Source organism: Aulonocara stuartgranti (assembly GCF_965226115.1).
Source record: "Aulonocara stuartgranti genome assembly, chromosome: 9".
NCBI lineage: Eukaryota > Metazoa > Chordata > Actinopteri > Cichliformes > Cichlidae > Aulonocara > Aulonocara stuartgranti.
Genome location: NC_138960.1, coordinates 26,940,339 through 26,959,189, shown reverse-complemented (window position 1 = coordinate 26,959,189; position 18,851 = coordinate 26,940,339). Strand labels below are relative to the sequence as shown.

The 18,851-nt window shown below is 39.0% G+C and overlaps 3 protein-coding genes across 3 annotated transcripts in view; all 3 read left to right on the top strand.

The window, feature by feature from the left end:
* Positions 1-18,851, top strand: part of stau2 (staufen double-stranded RNA binding protein 2) — a 109,371-nt gene that overhangs the window by 3,334 nt on the left and 87,186 nt on the right. Inside the window, exons 3-6 of the mRNA XM_082546633.1 lie at positions 45-175; positions 434-593; positions 3,040-3,175; positions 18,641-18,800. Coding sequence (XP_082402759.1) covers positions 45-175; positions 434-593; positions 3,040-3,175; positions 18,641-18,800 — 587 coding nt within the window. The remainder of the gene's footprint in view (positions 1-44; positions 176-433; positions 594-3,039; positions 3,176-18,640; positions 18,801-18,851) is intronic.
* LOC309714561 (uncharacterized protein) overlaps positions 1-18,851 on the top strand; it is a gene marked incomplete at its 3' end in the record, with an annotated part of 172,592 nt that overhangs the window by 107,671 nt on the left and 46,070 nt on the right. The window lies entirely within an intron of this gene.
* Positions 1-18,851, top strand: part of LOC309714302 (uncharacterized protein) — a 159,453-nt gene that overhangs the window by 94,591 nt on the left and 46,011 nt on the right. The window lies entirely within an intron of this gene.

The following is an 18,851-nucleotide window of genomic DNA, read 5'->3' as shown; positions in this document are numbered from 1 at the left end:
TAGTTACCATGTTTTTAAATATGTCGTCTTCTGATATGATTTAGGCCCGCCCCAGGAGAACATGGCAAACCCTAAAGAGAAAACTCCAATGTGTTTGGTGAATGAGTTAGCCCGTTTCAACAGGATCCAACCACAGTACAAGCTCCTCAATGAGAGAGGCCCTGCACACGCTAAGGTAAAAAAAAAGTTTTTCAGATGTAGCGTTATCATGTCAATATGGAATAATATTTAATAAATCTCAGGAGGTAGTTCAGTGTAATTCTTGTTTTGACACACATCCACATGTGCTAAATAAATAAAGCATTTGCACTTTTTGTAATTAGTAATTAGTTATTGGCTGTGCTGAGAGCACCGAACTCCTGCCAAAAGTTCTGTAACAAGGATATTGATAAAAATGTTGGGTAATGTCTTCCTCTCTGGGTGTCACTTCCAGATCTTCACCGTGCAGCTGACTCTTGGGGAGCAGGTGTGGGAGGCAGAGGGCACCAGTATTAAAAAGGCGCAACACTCCACAGCTGCCAAAGCACTGGCTGAGAGTGTCCTTCCCAGGCCAGCGCCCCGCTCCCCTAAAGCTGACATCAACAGTAACCCAGGTACTGCAGCCACAACTGAATTTCTTTTAACTGTTAAAAAAGCAAGTGGCTGGGAAGGATTACCATGAATTGCACCTTTTACTGTTTCTATGGCTATGCATGTGATAGCTGCTATAGTTTCAAGAAGAATGTTTGAACCATTTGGAAAAAGCTGCAAAACAAGTTGATGCTTGGTTATAATCTGCTAAACTCTTAAAAATGGAGGTGTCTTTTTTTTACAGGAAAAATAGACAGCACTCTATTCATATATTATTAGGTATTAAATTAATAATTAACACTGTATGTCTTATAGAAGAACTTAAATGTTAACTTGGGCTGTGGCTCAGCTGTAGCAGCAGAAAGAAGATATTGCCTTTAGATCCAGGGAGAATGAGGCCGCCAAGAAGGAGGTACTTTTACTCCCTGTTCATTAACTAAGAGTGTCAAGATTTCTCAAATCTTTGAGGGCAACAAAGCAGGTTTTCATCCTCCAAAAGTTTTACAGTATTTTTTAACCTTGTTGTAAGGAGGAATTTTTCTCAAGCTAAGCTTGTTTCTTTGGTCCACTGTTATCCTAAAGCACAATCCGGGCCTATCTTAAAGTTAGTTGCTAGCACTATGTCTAACATTTAAAAGCTTAACCTCTTCATTGATACTGTTTGAAGTTGGAATCATAGACCAGCAAATATTAAAGCTATACATTCTTCTTTTTTTTTGCTTCTTACTTACTTCTTAGGATTATTGAGAGGCTGGAGCGTATCTGGGCTGTTGAAAGGTGAAAGACAGAGATAGACAGTCACACACACACTTGTAACAAATTTAGAATCACCGGTTAACCAAACAAGCATGTCTTAAGACTATGGGAGGAAGCCAGAGTACCCAGAGACAACCCACGCAGGCATAGTCACTACCATGCTTCCTGGAATAGCAAATATGCGCCAATAATCAAAAAGTTAAGAGTGTAACAGAGTGAAGATCAGATAAAAGGACACATTTTTTTCATCTTTTCTTCATTGGACTTACTGGCAGTTTAAAAGGCTGTAGTGAGTTACTGACTTGTGATGCTAGTGATACATGGATAAAAAGGTTAGGGTCCACATCCTGTGGACAAGAGTATCCAATGGAATAAATGGCAAATAAACAATGAATGAACTTGATAAAGCTGCTGCAGGGTCAGGTCTTGGGATTATACACTCCACTTTACTGTCAAACTGTTAAAATACTTCAGTGGAACAGAGCCATTGTCAAGAATAGGCTCACAGTTTTTAAAGTCTGGTCACCATATGAAACATCTTGTTGTAATTGTTCCATCTATTTTTACTGGTCATGGTAAAATCACTCCCTAGTTTCCACGTAGGAGATGAAAGACAAAATCTACAGTCATCTGTCTGTGCAAACATAAATTTTGCATTTCATCTGACATAATATTAGACTCCAGCAGTTTACCCTAGATATTTGCAGACACGAATCAATCCTGTGCTTTTTTTTATGGCAGTTTGCTGTGAACAAGATCTAAAATTACGACAGCACTGTGAACATTTTTCAGTTTTTTAACCTGTTTACCAGAAGCAGTTTCATTTTCTTGCAGATGGTTAAAACCAAGTTTGTGCTGTTCATTTCTGTGTGCACATATCTGCAGGAATTTATAGTTAGCATTAAAACCCATGCATTTACACTTCTAGTAGCTCGCCTTGTCTCATCCTCCTAAAATTGGAAACAATGTTTAGATTTTTTTAATTGAAACTCACTAATGTTCATTCATTTTAAAGTCTGGTGTTAAAATAAAAGTATGGATTGGATGTTAGCACACTGGATAGAGCTAAAAAGTCCATTTACAGAGGAAGTTAATTTATACCTGTCTGTACAATCATGAATTTAAAGTGCAATGCATTTATGTACTTAGGGGGCATTTTGGTTTTTCATCTGAGTGACTTTTCTTCCCAGCATTGCTGCCAAGCAACTGGGAATATTCAGATAATTGATGTTCAAGGAAACAACAAAAAACAGTATAAAGTGTCTCAGTAAAACCTAGGAACAGGCTTACAGTTTATCACTAGCCAAATTAATACCACTAGTCTGGACTTACCTCCCTTGCCCTCTGCGACTTTGTAGTGGTAAAAGGCCTCAAAGCCAGGCTTTTAATGGGATTAAGAAAGTCCAAAAAATCCTGTGATAAATTATGCAACATCACTGAGAAGTGGTGGTATTAGTGGTGCATGCATCCTGAGGGTACTTTTTACTTAGAATGCAGTTTCACGTGGCAAATGTTAGGCTGCACAGTGCAGCTTTCTGCCTGTGTGCCTTTTCTAGAAAATATTTTGTTTCCATCTTTTTAGACTGCTTGGACCATTTTAAGCCATTTTGTTTGCTGCTGCCAGAAAAAGAAGTTCACATCAGTGTTTTTAAAAACCTCCCTGTCTTGGTTTTAATCTTTTCCGTGCTTGCATCTGCAATCTCACTCACACAGGCAGTATAACACCCACAGTTGAGCTGAATGGTCTGGCCATGAAGAGAGGGGAGCCGGCTATCTACAGGCCTTTGGATCCCAAGCCGATGCCCAACTACAGAGCCAATTATAACTTCAGAGGGATGTTTAACCAAAGGTGAGCTCCCAAAAATGAATGATTTGATTGGCTCAGCTGTTATTCATTTTAGTTTCAAAGCTACTTGCTGATTGGTTTATTGTTCAACCTTTAAGGGTGGGGGAAAATTATTCATGACAAGATGAGCTTCTTTTTTTTTAAGTAAAGTCTTTTATACTCACCTTTCGACCTGGAACCCCAACCAAAGTTAGATTTAGGTTTTCTTTGTTTTACCATCACTGCTGCATTGTTTGTAACAACAGCACATGCTTGCTGATTCTAATGCAACAGCACATGCTTTATCCAACCACCAAGATTAGCATTTCTCTTTGTTGTGGGTGTCGATAATCTGCGGTAATATACAAAGGAAGAGAGGGTCTTTGACATTCATCTGACTTGGTGTGGACATGGTCTTGATAAATTTTAGATGATGTTTCTTTGATCCCAACTGGCTTAAATGTGTGTCAGGCATGGCTCTCCGCTCCATATGTTTTCTAAACTGATGAACGTGGTGCCCTCATGGGTTCCCTGTGCACTCTGTCTCTGTCAACTTTCTTTCGTTGTTTTTTCTGTGCTGGAGCCACCCGACCATTTCCTAAACTCTGTAAAAGTGCCACAGAGGTGCAATTAATGATCTCCTCTCCCCCAGGAGAGAAATGCTATGTAGGTCTGTGAATTTGCTGAGCTAATCCAGGTATACCCTGTTACTCCCAGTTAGGAAAACAATGGGAAATCTGTTTTCTGTTTTGGACAGTGCACAAATAGTTTGTTTGGCTTTTAGTTTTATCCCACAAGCGTATCTTCACAATTTTACTCAACTGTCAGCTTAGGATAAACATTACATTTAGTTATATTAATTAGTCTCCTAAATGCTATATTATTTTAAATACTGACATAGTTTGTGATTAAAACTTAACAGAAGTTGAGTTATGCGGCTCCAAAAAGTGCACTGTTCCTAATAAAGTTAGTATTCATCTAGGATTGTTTGACATACTTGGTGTTATTTTCAGGACACATTATAATCCCCTCAAGGTGGCAGTGTTTCCTCATGTAAAGTCCCATAACACTTCTTTCAAGGTGCCTAGTGAAGGCCTTAGATCCCATTTTGTAACCTGCAAGTTAGGAATGTGGTGAATTTATGAAAGCTTTTCTGTGTGTATGGGTTCAGTGTTGTAATCATAAGGATTTTAAATTAACATCTTCAATATTAAAGCACTAAGCAAAGTGAAATGTCATGAAGAAGAGATTTTTTTCCATCTATATTTTTGTTCATTAATGTTATTAGGTGCAGCATTCTGCCATCAGTTCTGCTGAGCGCAGTTTATTTTTTAAAAGATGTCAGTCAATCAGTTGCACTGTTGGGTAACAGAGTGTAGTCAGGAGACAGTCTAGCATCTGGCTTACATCTTCTACTATTTGATCCATGCAGGAGCAAACAGGGGTGAAAGATAAATGGGGTAGAGGAGAAAATCTGTTTTCCAGCATCTGTCTGTCAATGTCAAATGTCACAGTGTGGAGACAGGCAGTATCTATTCCTCATGGCCTGTTTTGTTTTCTTATGGCACTGTGTAAAGGAAGCAGAAAGGGGGTTGGAGGACGTGTGTGTCTCAAACAGAAGTGACATAAGAAAGACATTTATTATTCCAAGGTCATTATGTTTCCATGAGGTCTCTTTCTTTCAGTGTAGTCAAGCCCCGATTAATGATAGTAAGACCTTCTGAATATGAATTCTCTTACTTAGATGACTAACTATGTGGCAGAGTGACAGGCCATATCCACAATCGGTCACCTTAATGATGGTGCAGGGAAACGAAGGTTTCCTCATGCCCATGCCCTTACCTATTGATGAATAAGAGTGATCCAAAGTCATGTTGATGGAAAATCTGACCATTAAAAGGGCAGTCTGGCTATGATCTATCAGCGCGCTAATCACCGCCCAGACCAGTATTGATTCATTCAGAAAGTACCCTGATGAGAAAATACAGCGATAATATGAAATGTACATTTATCAGAGTCTTAATGAATCTTATTTATGGCGAAGGACTTATGCATAATTCTTTCCCATCCAAGTCCATCTTTAAATCAGTGATTCATCTCTGCTATCATCCAGACGTGACCACACCATTGAACAACAGTGATCAGCTCTCTCAGTCAGTTACTGAGCTGCTATGAAACATGTGTGGAAATTTAGCCTGAGTGATTATGAAAAAAAATGATCACAGAATCGGAAAATATTTGTGTTATCATGAAATCTGGTTACATCAACCGTTTTCACGGACAACCCCTGTGTTATCATTGGAACACCTGATTCCAATGAGTCATACTGCGCTCCTCCAGTTTATCCACGACGCTCCCAGCTTTCCTCCTGCTGCTCTGATCTCAGGGGGGCGGGGCGCCTGCATCCTGCATTCTGTCAGAGTTGGAATTTGGATAGGACTTTCCCTGTTAGAGCAAAGCTTAGCGGCCTGAAGCCGCCTACCTCCTCCCAGTCCTCATTTGGTTATGACACCAACATCATGTCTGTTGGAAGAACAGTGGGCTGAAATACTGGGGGTGCTTTGCACTGTGACATTTCCTCCTGTGATGATGTTCAGATACTACGCTGGCCATTACTGCTTTCTCTGTAGGAAACTGAGAGGAAGAGTGACTCACCTTTACTGCTGAAAATTCAGTGCCTGTTTTATATTATATTGGCCAGTCTGCTGTATGTAGGAAAATAAGTAAAGACCCAATTTGCTTTGGTTTGTAAAGCATTTTTAGATCAACTGTGAGAAACATTACTGTTTATTAAATCTCTACTTGTATTGAGAAACCCACAGATACGTTTTAGTGGCCTCTAGCTCATTGGATGGATGTAGTGGTTCGATGTCATTGCTCCTACTGACCTTGGTTCCAGTCACAGCAGGCACTTGTTTTCAGTGGAATAACTTTGATAAATCCACTACATTTTATCCATTTTGCAGTTAGTGAGCATTGAACATAGAGCATTTAGCAGATAAAAGGGGGCTTGAATAATACTGAGCCTACACTGAGGGTTAAATGGGATGTCTCGTGTGTTTGGTTTCAGGGTTGAGTACATGGGTGCACATCAGCAATAATTACAGGGAATGCTTTTACACATAAAGGCCTGCTTTGAATATATTGGTGGACTTATGATAAAAATAATTTGAAATAGTGTTATACAATACATAAAATTACATGAAATCAGGAAGGGCAGAATATTTATATTCACTATTAATGCCACTGGGTTATTTGTACCAGTGTCCCCCTTTGAATAGTCCCGCAGAGAGTTCACTTATAGCTCAAATACCCCAACTAAACTAATGAACTATTTATCAGGGCAAAACAAAAAAAGAAAAAAAAAACAATTAAGTGAAAATTCTTTACATTCATAAATCATCCAAATAATTTTTATGGTATAATAAAATCCATTTTCATTTTTAATAGGCTGCTTGCTGCTGTGCTTTGTTAGTCACTTTGATGATTAGAGAGGTTACATCTGCATGTTGTTTTTGAAACGCCTCCCTGTACACAATGATGCCACTGCTAAGATGATCTGCGTGGGAGCATAAACAAAAAAGACGAACTCACGGTGAATTAAAAACTCATCCTCAGGATGGTTGCTATAAAAAGATGGTTTATTCTGTGATGCTTTGTATGACGCTAACCTCTTTCGGGTAAAAAGAGTACATCTTCGAGTGTTATTTACTGTTCTTGTTCTTTATGCTGTAAGAACAGTAAGAATGCTGTTGTTCTCACTGTTCTTGATCAGTTGTACCTCCATGTCCACAATTTATTATAAGTAGACTACAGTACTTGAACATATTTAAAATGTATGCAAAACTTTAGCTTTGGAGGTGCTCATATGGATCCTGCTGCTGTATGATGCTTAAAGGTATGTAATTAACACAGAAGAAAGACTCCTACAAACAACTGGAGGGAACAAATTTAACTTTAGGTCCTGTGAAAAATTACATTCAGGGTTTACAAATATATCAGGTATAATTTTATATTTTTTGGTCTATACACAGGCCTCAATAAATGCTGCATATTCCTCAATTGTTGAATGTCACATCATGTAAAGGGTTAATCGCCTTACAATTGTGCTCCAGACTTGGTCTGTAGCTGTATGGAAATGTCAGTGTAAAATCACTTTCATGTAAGAACTATAAGAAGAGACAGTTGCAATGGAAGGATATTTGAGTACCCTTCCCATGCCTTCAGGAAAACGGTATAACATCAAACAGCAATGACAGCAGCACAGACACAAAGGGCACACACAGACACACAGGTGTACTTTGTCATCTACATTTCTAATTGGGACAACCTGTCCCATTGAAAAGGCAAATCTGCCCATGAGCGCTTTTTTATATTCAACATTTCATGTCATCTCCTCTACTGTGGAGGTATTAGATATCCTCCGAGGTTCCCTTTGCACACACAGTCATCTTTTTTTCACTCACTTTCTCCCACTCAGGTTTATTTTTCTGTAGTGCTCTCTGGCCAATTGGGCTTTGTAGTCTCAAACGGCCTAATCGGGACACTGTGTGCTCTTTTGTCCAGTAAGGCATTACAGATACAGTTTTCTTGCCCATCCAAACCCCCCAAGGTAAACTTCAGAGGAGTTACTCCTATTGCATTATTCCTTAAAAATTTTCCACATATTCGTGTGTGTCTCTAAATCATAAATTACATAAGTAGATAAATTAACATTGGCGGAAATCCAGTCTAAAGGATAACATGTCTTAATTGCACAAATGGGTGTAAACTCATAAAGCAGTGTTTTATTGAAGAGACTGGGGGTGGAGGAGTGAAATACAGATCCAACATAAACAAATGCTTGGAATGATTTGTGCTCAGCAGACTCACTGACAAAGAAGTCTGGGCTCTCCTTTCATCTCCTCTCTTCTGAGTGGATTTTCTTGTTTGTGTATCCCTGTGTGTCCTCCTCTCCTCCTTTTCTTCCTTGATGCATTGAATTTAAAAATGGAACTGAGGCCATGATGTACAAAGTAGGCTAAATCAGTGGAATCACCTTTCATAATGCTGCCTTTTAGGATGTTTGTCAGGGGGAGTCAGAGGACTAAATAGGCATTTTTACAAAGAACTGACGTCTGTGCATTTTTCGCAAAAATAACACTTGAATCTCTTCTCAAGAAATTGTGCACTTTGCTGCAGCGCTCAAAGCGATTAGCCTTACCTCCTTAGTTGCTGTGCAATATCAGTACTTTGCAGTAAACATCTGTCAAGAGGAATGGTTGACGTTCCTGGCTGTTTGCTGAGTAATTTGGATCGCTCTTTATTTAGGGCATTAGACACCAGAACCACATAACACGCATCATAACATCTGCACCCATTGTTGGCATGGTTCATCACGGGTTAATGCACATCAGCTCATAGGGACACATTACTGTCCTACTTTCTGGTGCTGCAGAGTATTAACAGCAGCAATTTCATTATGTTCACCCATTATGTCTGTAAATTGGAGTGCACCTAGTGTAGTCTCCAGAAAAACTCCTGTAGTTTTTTGTGATCTCATTTAGACTGTTAGATTATTTCTTAAACATTGCCACCAGGATACGGATTGGCAAATTGCACTTAAAGGTGTTATACCTGTAAGAAGTGTTTCAACTGTTTTGTAGATAGACATTTCCAGTTTAGTTTATAGTTCAGGGCTACACCCAGATGTTCTAACCTCAGTCGTTGTAGGCGGATAGGTTCCTGTTTCTGGGAAAACAGATTCAAAAGTTTTTTAAACCACATTTTGAACGAGGTCCACATCACAATCATCATTCTGCTGCAGTTGGATCCATCACTGGAAGATGTGACGAAGATTACAGAAATATCACAAATCTATTACAAATTTATCCTTGGTTTACTTTGAATTGAATAAAGCCAGCAGCAGACACACGGTTGAAATATGCATCTCCTCCTTTTTAGGAACTGTCATCTTGCATCATTATAATTTTCTTCAGAGCGTGCAAAGTCAAAACAGAGTTTGTTTTTTAAATGATTCTGCATTTCTTCTTTGGTGGTCCTACAAGTGGAATCATATCATCCAGTCTTTATTTTACATCCTGTACAGTAAGTAATTGACACTGTGTTTCTTTCTCAGCATAAGCAAACCACAGTTCAGCCAAAAAAAGGGGAAAAAACACTTTTAAGCACACATCAGCAGGATATTTGCTTGTTTAAACAGCTTTGTTCTCATCTGGTTGAAAGACTCAAAGAGCAGTAAGCAATAAAGAGAAATAAATAGTATTGCCTAGAACATTGCCTTTGTCGATAAATTAACTAGTTAGCCTGCTGCTAAATCACTAAATTTGCTATTTTTTATTTCTTTATTAGTTGTATAGTATGCAAATATTCATACATACTGTCTCCTATCTGATGCCTGGAGCACTCAATTAGAGTGCTTCATTAATTTTTAGATGCATTAAATGGCAAAAATTGTGCTGCATATTGCTTTAGAGATGTTGGTAAAAAAATACAAAGTAAAAACTGTGACAGGCATAATGGCTGACACAGAAACCACATCGTAATAATCTGGCCATAAGAAATTCGTAGTATTTATTTTCAGAAAATGGCATGAGATTTTAACAAAGCAATTAGTTTTTCCCTTTTAATGACAATGAACATAAAACAGCAGGTCTCAAAGTAATATTCTTAATGAGGACAGAAGGCTCTGATTTTATGCTGATCCTCAGCCAGCCATTCCTCTCAGTCACCCAAGACTTAACAATTGGCACTAAAAGGGCACAGGGGCTAAGAACTGTTTCTTGCTATGTCACATAAATGCACAAGTGGTATAATTGGTTTGCGCACACTGGCACAGTCTTCTGTGCTTAAGAAGTCAGAATTATTCACGCGATGCCTGTTTTCAGTCAGATTATTAACGAATAGACTATTTTCCAGTGGTTGCTTTTATTACTAACCTAATGAAATCAAGCCTTGTTTTTTGTTTTACTCTAGCACATTAATATTTTTCCCTGGAGTATGCTACCTGTCAGTTTCGCTACTATAAATGATACTATCATGTATGGAAACAGTACTTAATGCACCACTGCAGCTCAGCAATAGAGCGGGCAGGACCTACACACAGCTGTGATGGGAGTACAAGGAGGGCACCAAGACAGCACGCTGATTACAGAGCATGCACAAAGAGAGCTTTAATCTCTTGTAGAAAATGAAAACCACAACAGTAAAAACAATGAACACTGTCATTTTTGACAATTTAATTAAAATAAGTCATGAAAGCTTTGGTTTATGCACAGCGCCTGTTCGTTATTCCAGATTAATATCTTCTGTCCTTAAAGTCGGTGATTTGAGTTGTCCATAAGAGACACCAGCTGTCTGCAGTACAAAGACACAGCCATGCATTACACTGGAGGAATATGAGGGAGGAAATAGATTGCTCCCATGGTGAGCTTTAATGAAAATCTACAGAATGTAAGGTTTAGTTATATTAAATCTCTGATTTAATGCAACGGAGAGACAAACCAGTCGATGAATCTTGAACAAAAATCTATGGGAAAATTTTATGTCACTGAATGTGGCAGTTCTTGTGACATATTCCACCCCTTCCCCCCAAAAGCCAGTCATCTGCAGAACCTAGAAGCACTAGCCAATCATCTTGGCGTCGTGAAGCACTCTACATGCACAGTAGAAGTTCAACCTATGGGGCAAAAAAGCTTTTTGAACCTTATTGTGATGGAAAGTCACCAAGACTATTAATTGTTTCTTAGCAGAGTTTACTGGTGACTCTACATGGACAGCTTTTTCTCTCCCAGTTATAATGAAAACTGCCGTTATGGCTCCGTCAAGGGCTAAGAGTGGCAAGACTAGCTTTTAAGGGATGCTAAATGAACTATAAAATGAGAGCTTCAGTCTTAGGTCGACACTTTATTTTACTAAAGTTCTCTCACTGGACACCTGAGTGATTTGACACGTTGTTGTATGTTTGATGTTTTTATATTAAAATGCCACGAGATTCTAAATTCTATAACACTAAAGGCTTGACAGCAAATCTGTTTATCTCTGTCACAGTTGCCTAATGGAACCACTCACTGAGTAGCACTTATTGTGACTTTTGTGAAACTGACACAGATCCTACACACTCTCTCTCTCTCCCATTATTCCTTTCTGTTTCTGTTTGTGCTTTCAAAAACCTCCCTTTGTCTATATAGTATTAAAAACAAAATCTAAAGCCAGACATTGTTTTAAGCTACATTTTCAAGCCCCTTAACCAAAAGCTTATTTTTCATTTGTATAGATTTAGATGGGTTATAAATTGGTGTTAGGGAATAAACAAATGCTTTCCATTGACACTTTCAAAGCTCTGGGTGGTCTTTAGACAAAAACAGTGACAGCCAATGATCAACATAACAGAGAGCATTTATGCATACTGGACACTTTAGTGGGTACGCCTTGCTAGGTCTATGTTGGACCTCCTTTTCCCTTCAGAACAGTCTTAATTCTTCATGGCTTCAACAAGGTACTGGAAACAGTCCCCATTTTGCTCCATGTTGATATGATAGCATCACACAAGCACTATTTTACCACATTACCTAGAAGTGCTCTATTTGATTGAGAGGCCAAAATGTTCCAAGAAAATATCCCACTCTACACCACCAGCAGCAACCTGAACCATAAATACAAGGTAGGATGGATCCATGCTTTTATTTTGTTTACGCCAAATTCTAACCCTACCATCTGAATGTTGTGGCAGAAATCAAGACTCGTCAGACCAGGCATCGTTTTTCCAGTCTTTGTCCTGCTGTGCTCTTCTGCTGCTGTAGCCCATCTACATCAAGCTTCAACCTGTTGTGTCTTTTGAGATGCTCTTCTGCATACTTTGGTTGTAACAAAGGGTTTTTTGAGTTACTGTTGCCCGTCTTCTGTGGTCAGAGCCTCAGTTGTGTGCCTGATATAACCATATTAATAATAGCCGCTCTTAGTGACATCAGAAAGAGCCAAAAGTATCAAAACTTGTAGAAACTTTGGCTTCTATATGTTGATCCATTGATCAACATCCATCCATCGCATCCATCGGTATAACAGTATATATGGGAGAAAAAATAACCCTGAATTACCCAGCGGTTTTAGATGCATTGCAGATCCCCCTTAAAGAACTTGAATATATAATAAAAACGTCTGTAGTGTTTCATACAAGTTATTAACAAAAGAAGACATTGGCCATGGACATATTTGAGTTAAGCACCCATAATCTTTGTTTTTGAGTTTCATGTACAGGGGGCTCCAGAAATCATGCTTAATGAGCAATTAGAGCCAAAAAAATGCTTTCATTTGGAACCACTCCTCGAACATCACACTGGATCAGCTTCTCCCATGTGGATTAGTGGTTTGTAACCTCAGACAGGGTCCAAAGAAATCTTAATACACAACCTAACACCATGACACTAGATGTTTTGAAAACTGTGTTTACTTGACAACATGGGCTATTTTCTCACACCGCTTTGTATTTTGCATGTGCAATCGCGTGAGGCTGAAGGGAAGGAGAGCAATCAATGATGGACACAGGGAATGAAGTATGGAAGTTGGGAGGGAGAGAAAACAAGTAAAGGTCTGGCAGGAGTTTGGAAGAAAATGCAGCTGGTGGAAGAATGAGTCTGTCCAAGTTTTTGTATTTTTTTCCCCCCAGATCTCTGTCACCCCTTTGCTTCCAGTGCAGTCCCATCCCCCTTCAAAAGCTTAGTGTGTGTGTAAATGTGGTTCCATACATACCGCTATTCATGTTTGTATGTGTGGTTAGCAGATCTTGGTATTAAAGCTCAGTGACCCTGGAAGACAAGTAGGCCAGTACCCTCCCTCATTCATGCTCTGTCATTTATCTGTGTCTGATTGGCCCACTTTTTTCTCATTGCAGCATTTTGTTGTAGCAGACTTGTTACCTTTTCATCCCATGTATAAGAGGAACACATAAACGATGCTTTACTTACTTTAAAGCTTTTGGTAGATGGGCTAAATGGAATGGGTCTCAGTATTTTTCCTTTGTTAAAACAGAGCTTTTTTGATTTTCCTTATTTTCTGTCATGACTCTTATAATCATTAATGCTCAAGTTATAAAAATAACAACATCAATGAACGTGCAAGTAATCTTTGATCTTAAAAATGCTCTAATGTTGAGTTTCAGGAAGTTTTTTCGAACCCTTTCTCCCAGTGATGTCAGTGAGAGTAGAGAGGGCCCATTATGGTCGCCACATTGGTTGTTTTGTGAGCCAACTGTGACATCACCACAGCCCTGCCACCATTTATACAGCCACCGAGGGCGCTCCAGACTTGCCGCTGTGAGCACAGAGGCCCCACCCACCTCCCGTTGAAACCTTCTGTTTGAGAGGGGCATCCAGTCAGATGAAAGCTGGCTAATAAGGAAGGTGAAGGATATAAAAGAGCTGGTTTCAAATAGTGGATGAAGCGAGTGTCTTTGTAAAGATCCACTTTGAGTTAAATAAGGTTTATTTTGAACTGTGAGTGAAGCAAAGCTACATTATTAGAGTCTAAGAATTATTCTGGAAATGAGCGTAATAGATTTCTTTCAAATCTGTAAAGCCCATCTTTGCTCTCACAATAGCTTTAACTCATCATGTCAGAGATTCCACAAGTTGTTGTAAATATTCTTTCTGGTGAATACTGACTTGACAGCGTCACTTCCTTTCTTCGGAGTCGTCAGCTGCATTTTCATGCTGTAAATCTTTTTTGTCTGCCATGTCCCAAAGGGCTTCTTTTGGATTCAGATTCTGGACTAAACTCATTGCCTTGTGAAATTTATGACACCGGTGTGAGGAAAACAGTTTTCCTTTCAAGCTGTAGTACAATTTAATATTAAAAGTAGTAATTTCAAGATGGTAAAGAAGTGAGAAGGTGATGCAACTTCTATTTAAACGCAAAACCATGATGATTGGTATTAAGGGGCTCATAATTTGCCACATAAATATTTCGCTCACCATTAATCACCACTTCCACCATCTTGTATTAATCTTATATTAATGTTTTGTTCTGCACTGTTTCCACTGAAAGTTATGAAGTGTACTTCCTATAAGAGGGCTGGGGGCATGGGGCGCACCAAATTAGGCTTTGTTAGTCAAACATGTTTGAAGAGAGTACGGGTCATCTTGTCTTAGCCGTCGCTCAACAGCTGATTTAGAGCTTTTATAGTAAAAAGACTTTTGTTAGAGAAAAAATACTCTAATGTGAAATGTGACCTATGACACCATACTGATACTGGCTAAAAATACTTTATCCCATGCAATACATGTTTTTTTAACCATAGTGTAGTGGTTAACACATTCAGTTAACACACAAAGGACTTGTGTCTCCTCCCTGCTTCAAGACGGGCCTAAATATTTATGCCAAATCACTAATATAGATCCATCTACTGTTGCGACCCCTTAGAAATAAGAGACCAGCCAAAGGAAGCTTTTTTAAAAGCATATTTTAAAGAACATGTGTGTTATATTTAAGACGCACAATCAAATGAACCCAGCAGCATAGATCTATGCCCAACTGTAAAAATGTTTTCAGAGCAACAGCTCAACACAGAATCAAATCTGCAAAAAAAAACAACAAATTCATCTTTCCACTGTAAATGCGTTCATTTATATGCAACATGCACTTTTATATAACAAACGATATTGTTGCGCTATATTTTCAAATAACTGAAGAACAGTTGAATGACATCATGATAGTGGAGTGTTTCTGAGGTCATGCTTACCTTTTTGTTTTTTCTCTTTCTGCCATCTCTATAAGTCCTTGAGCCATCTTGAATTACATTATTGATAATATTGATTTTTATTTATTTATTTATTTATTTATTTTTACTGACTGTGCAGAATTGATTTGATTAATTTGGATGATGGGTCTCGTATATTTAATGATGCCTAACTTGAAAAATGAAGGCAAGGAAAACTAGCTTTAAGTGTGATACATTTTTATTAAATTTCCTGTGGTAAAGGCTCTCTGACAGTGGTATTTTTCTCTGTGTGAGTGTGTGAACATATCGTTAGTGTAAGAATTTACAGATTTACAGGCAATGAAAACAAGTCTGTTACTGTGAATATGAATATACTGAGAAATAATAAAAATGTCAAGGTAGAGGCTGAGAAATCAGCTCATTTAGGAACATATATAACATATAACGATTTAGAGAGGAAATACTTTTCATGCAACTGAAAATGGTTTCCAGCTCAAATGTCACACTGTCATTTTTAGTGATAATTAATACGCCAAATGTCCAATTTCCCAGCAGGCCTGTGTGTGGCCTTGGAAGGAAAAAAACTAGAACCTTTGAGTGTATCTGTCTCTTTGTATGTTCAGACATAAGTCTTTGAATGATTAAGATGAAAAAGTAATATCACATGGCCAACATCAAAGAGAGCCGCAGGGAAGGTTGTGCCTTCAAAGTCAAATTCATTACTCACTGCTGAACATTGATGAGTTATCATTTGATTGAGCTGCAGCATTTGGGTTTTTTTTTCCCTTGAGTCATAACTAGATACGCACATGCACTCATCTGCGTCATCAGCCGACACAATTTTTGTTTTTTTAATAGTTTTTCTCTTCCTTTTGAGAATGTTCAGATGTTCTGGTTCGATTTGCTCTCTGTAGCAGTAATAACAACAAAAATAATGATTGATAACACAGACCATGCTGGTTTAGCTGAGGTGTTTCTCTTTCGAGCACTAATGTGATTTTCCTGCCGTGTGTGTGTAATTTTTTCGGAGTGTATATGTGCTCGCCTGTGTTCTTGGCTTACTTGCTTGTGTGTAAGCCACTACTTTCCCACGTTGTGGAGTCGAGTCTCCCACAGGCATCCCTCCACGTCCCCCTCTCTCTCTTCTCCCTTTCTTTTCTTTCCCTTTCTTCTTCTCTCCTTCTCTCCTTCAGTCTCACTCCTCTCTCTCTTTCTTACCCCTCTTTCTGTTCTTCTCTGCACCTGTATTCAGTGCTTCAGCCCCAGCTGCTCCCGTCTCAGCTCTGCGCTTTTGGCTGGAGCCCATGTTGCACTTGGCATGTCCTCTGAGACCCTGGGGCCACACTTGACGTGTGAGGGCCAGACAGGCCCCCGCCCAGGGAAGGCCCCTGTGGCCAGAAGTTGAGAGCAGACGAATGAGAGGAGGCCTGTGGGCTGGAGAAAGACCTGCTGGAATTCTGGGAGTAATATGCTGACTCATTCTTAGGCCTGCTGAGCAAGACATTAAGAAAATTCAAGACAAAAAAGGGAAAAAAGGGAGGAGAATTTAAAAAAGAAGCAATGTGTAACTGTAACAGATATGTTATCTTTAATCATTTTGAAAAGAAATTCATGGGGAAAAGCTGTAATGCCAAGTGAGTCATGTTGTTACACAAAGAGGTTCATGATTGTGACATTTGTTCAGATGCTTTGGATTGAGCTGTAATGTCAACAAACTCCAGGAACCTGTAACAGAAGTCTAACTTGTGAGTGTATAAAATGTTTTTAAACCCTAATCTGTGGCACAATCAGCCAAATATTTATACATTTTATCAAGTTTCATTGGTGAGTCGTGAAGTGTTGAAGTCAAAGTTATGCCTCTCCCACTCATTTCTTGTTAACTTGAACTAATCTCTCGGAAATGTTACCAAGATGGTTGCCAAATGGCTCGAATTTCTTCTAGGAGACCTTTGTGATGCTGTAAGTAATGAACGAATGTTTTTATTGAACACTGTAAAACAATTATCAGTGTTAATCTTAATGAAGTCTTCAAGTTAGATTTTATTGTTGGTTCTTAATTACATAGGCACTTGATGCAGTTTCCATCAGTTATGGTAAAATTGGAATTTCCAAAGTAATAACATCTTGGAACAAGGCAGGAGTCGATGAAGAATTTAAAAGTAAGAGCATGTTTGTCACTACGTCAAACACTTGGCCACAACTGTCCACAGTGAATTGTTTTTGACTAAGAAGGTACTTACGGTTACTCCCATGTTTCCCCAAGAGATCACCAACGTGGATGGATCCTAATATTTAATTTGGCACAGGTTTTGACGCCAGTTGCTCTTCCTCACCAAACCCAACCATTTATTCGAGCTACTGGCACTAGCACAGTAACTTTTTAAAAAATGTGTCTCCTCCCTATCTTAAACTGGGGAACTTTTGCAAGTAAGGTGAATTTTTAATGATGACACGGTGGAGCCACTGTAATTTTTGAGATTAAATCCCTGAAAAATATCTAATCCCCAAAAGGAACTGAAATAAAAATGAACTGAACTGAACTGAGGCCATGATCCCCATATTGTGAACCCCAACTCATATTGTGTATACGGTAAATTTCAGTATGTTGTTAGCATTGTGATGTTATCATTAGCTTAGTGCTCCACTGTTGGAAGCTGCTAGCATGGCAGCTCTTTGTGTTGTTGTACTGTACGACACTAGATAATAAATTAATGATAACATAAGGCCTTGATACCTTTTCATTTAATAACGTGCATGTGTGCAGTTTGTTGAGACAGAAACTGCAAAAGTTTCCATTGCACGCTGATTTTCCTGTCCAGCATCATCAAGCTTCTTGGGTTTCCCCAAATTCCCACACGCACCCAATCAGTTATTTGGACTATGACACCAAGTGGGATGTTGCTCTATAGAAATGTGAACACAGAAAAAAGGAAAGCTGTATATCTCTAAAGGCAGTTTCAGTTTTCTACAACCAGTCGTTGTACAAGACAAAGATGTCACTGTATTTACTTAGTATAGATATAAAAGGTTACGAAAAAATTAAATACAGTTTGGGAACCAGACTCGAGTCAAGACCCATTTCCATAAATCTTAACTGCTCCTATCCATTTGTGTCGACCACATATGGTGTCTGTATGTCCTCATGAGTATAAGTGTAAATTGGCAGAGAAGAAAGTGAACAGCGCGGCGGATATTAAAAAAAAACGTCTCTCTTCTCTTATTAGTTTTCCCACTATTTCTCTTTCCTTGTCCTCAGTCCAGCAGACGTTCTCAGCCCTTCTCCTACTGACCCGGGAGGGGGGTATCACACACGCAGACCTCTAAATCTGCTCAGTGACAGCTCAGTCCCACTCTGTCAGGACCCAAAGAAAGAGAGAATAATCTATGTTTGGGGCAAGAAGAAAGAAGAGAGGATATATGTCCCTGCGCTTTGTTTTGCATGCCTGAGCTGAGATTCAATAGCACTGCATTTTTCAAGTGGTTGGCCAACAGGCTATTGTGTAGTAATTGACCCTGATGAAGTAGTGGGCCTTTAATTTGGAAATGGTGTAAACGGTGAGAATTGATAACTTGGCTCATTATGTTAGAGCCAGTTCTTTCCCTAGCATCTGTTTTTAAAGCGGATGTAAACCTTCGCTTAAGGTTAAGGCGACATATTGATCGTTTAATGTCCTTTAATGTGCACTCCTGATCTGCCATATTTTGCACTACTAGTTTCGTGATACATCTTCTCTTCTTGCTAATGTTTTTTTGTGGGTTTTTTTTTTAAATTCCAGGTACCATTATCCTGTTCCTAAGATCTTCTATGTGCAGCTGTCTGTAGGGAGTCATGAGTTTATTGGTGAGGGACGCACTCGCCAAGCAGCCAGACACAACGCTGCCATGAAGGCCCTGCAAGCCCTCCGCAATGAACCCATCCCTGAGCGGCCACCACAGGTAAACACGCGGAAACACATAAAAACAGAAAGGTTACAATAACATTGCATA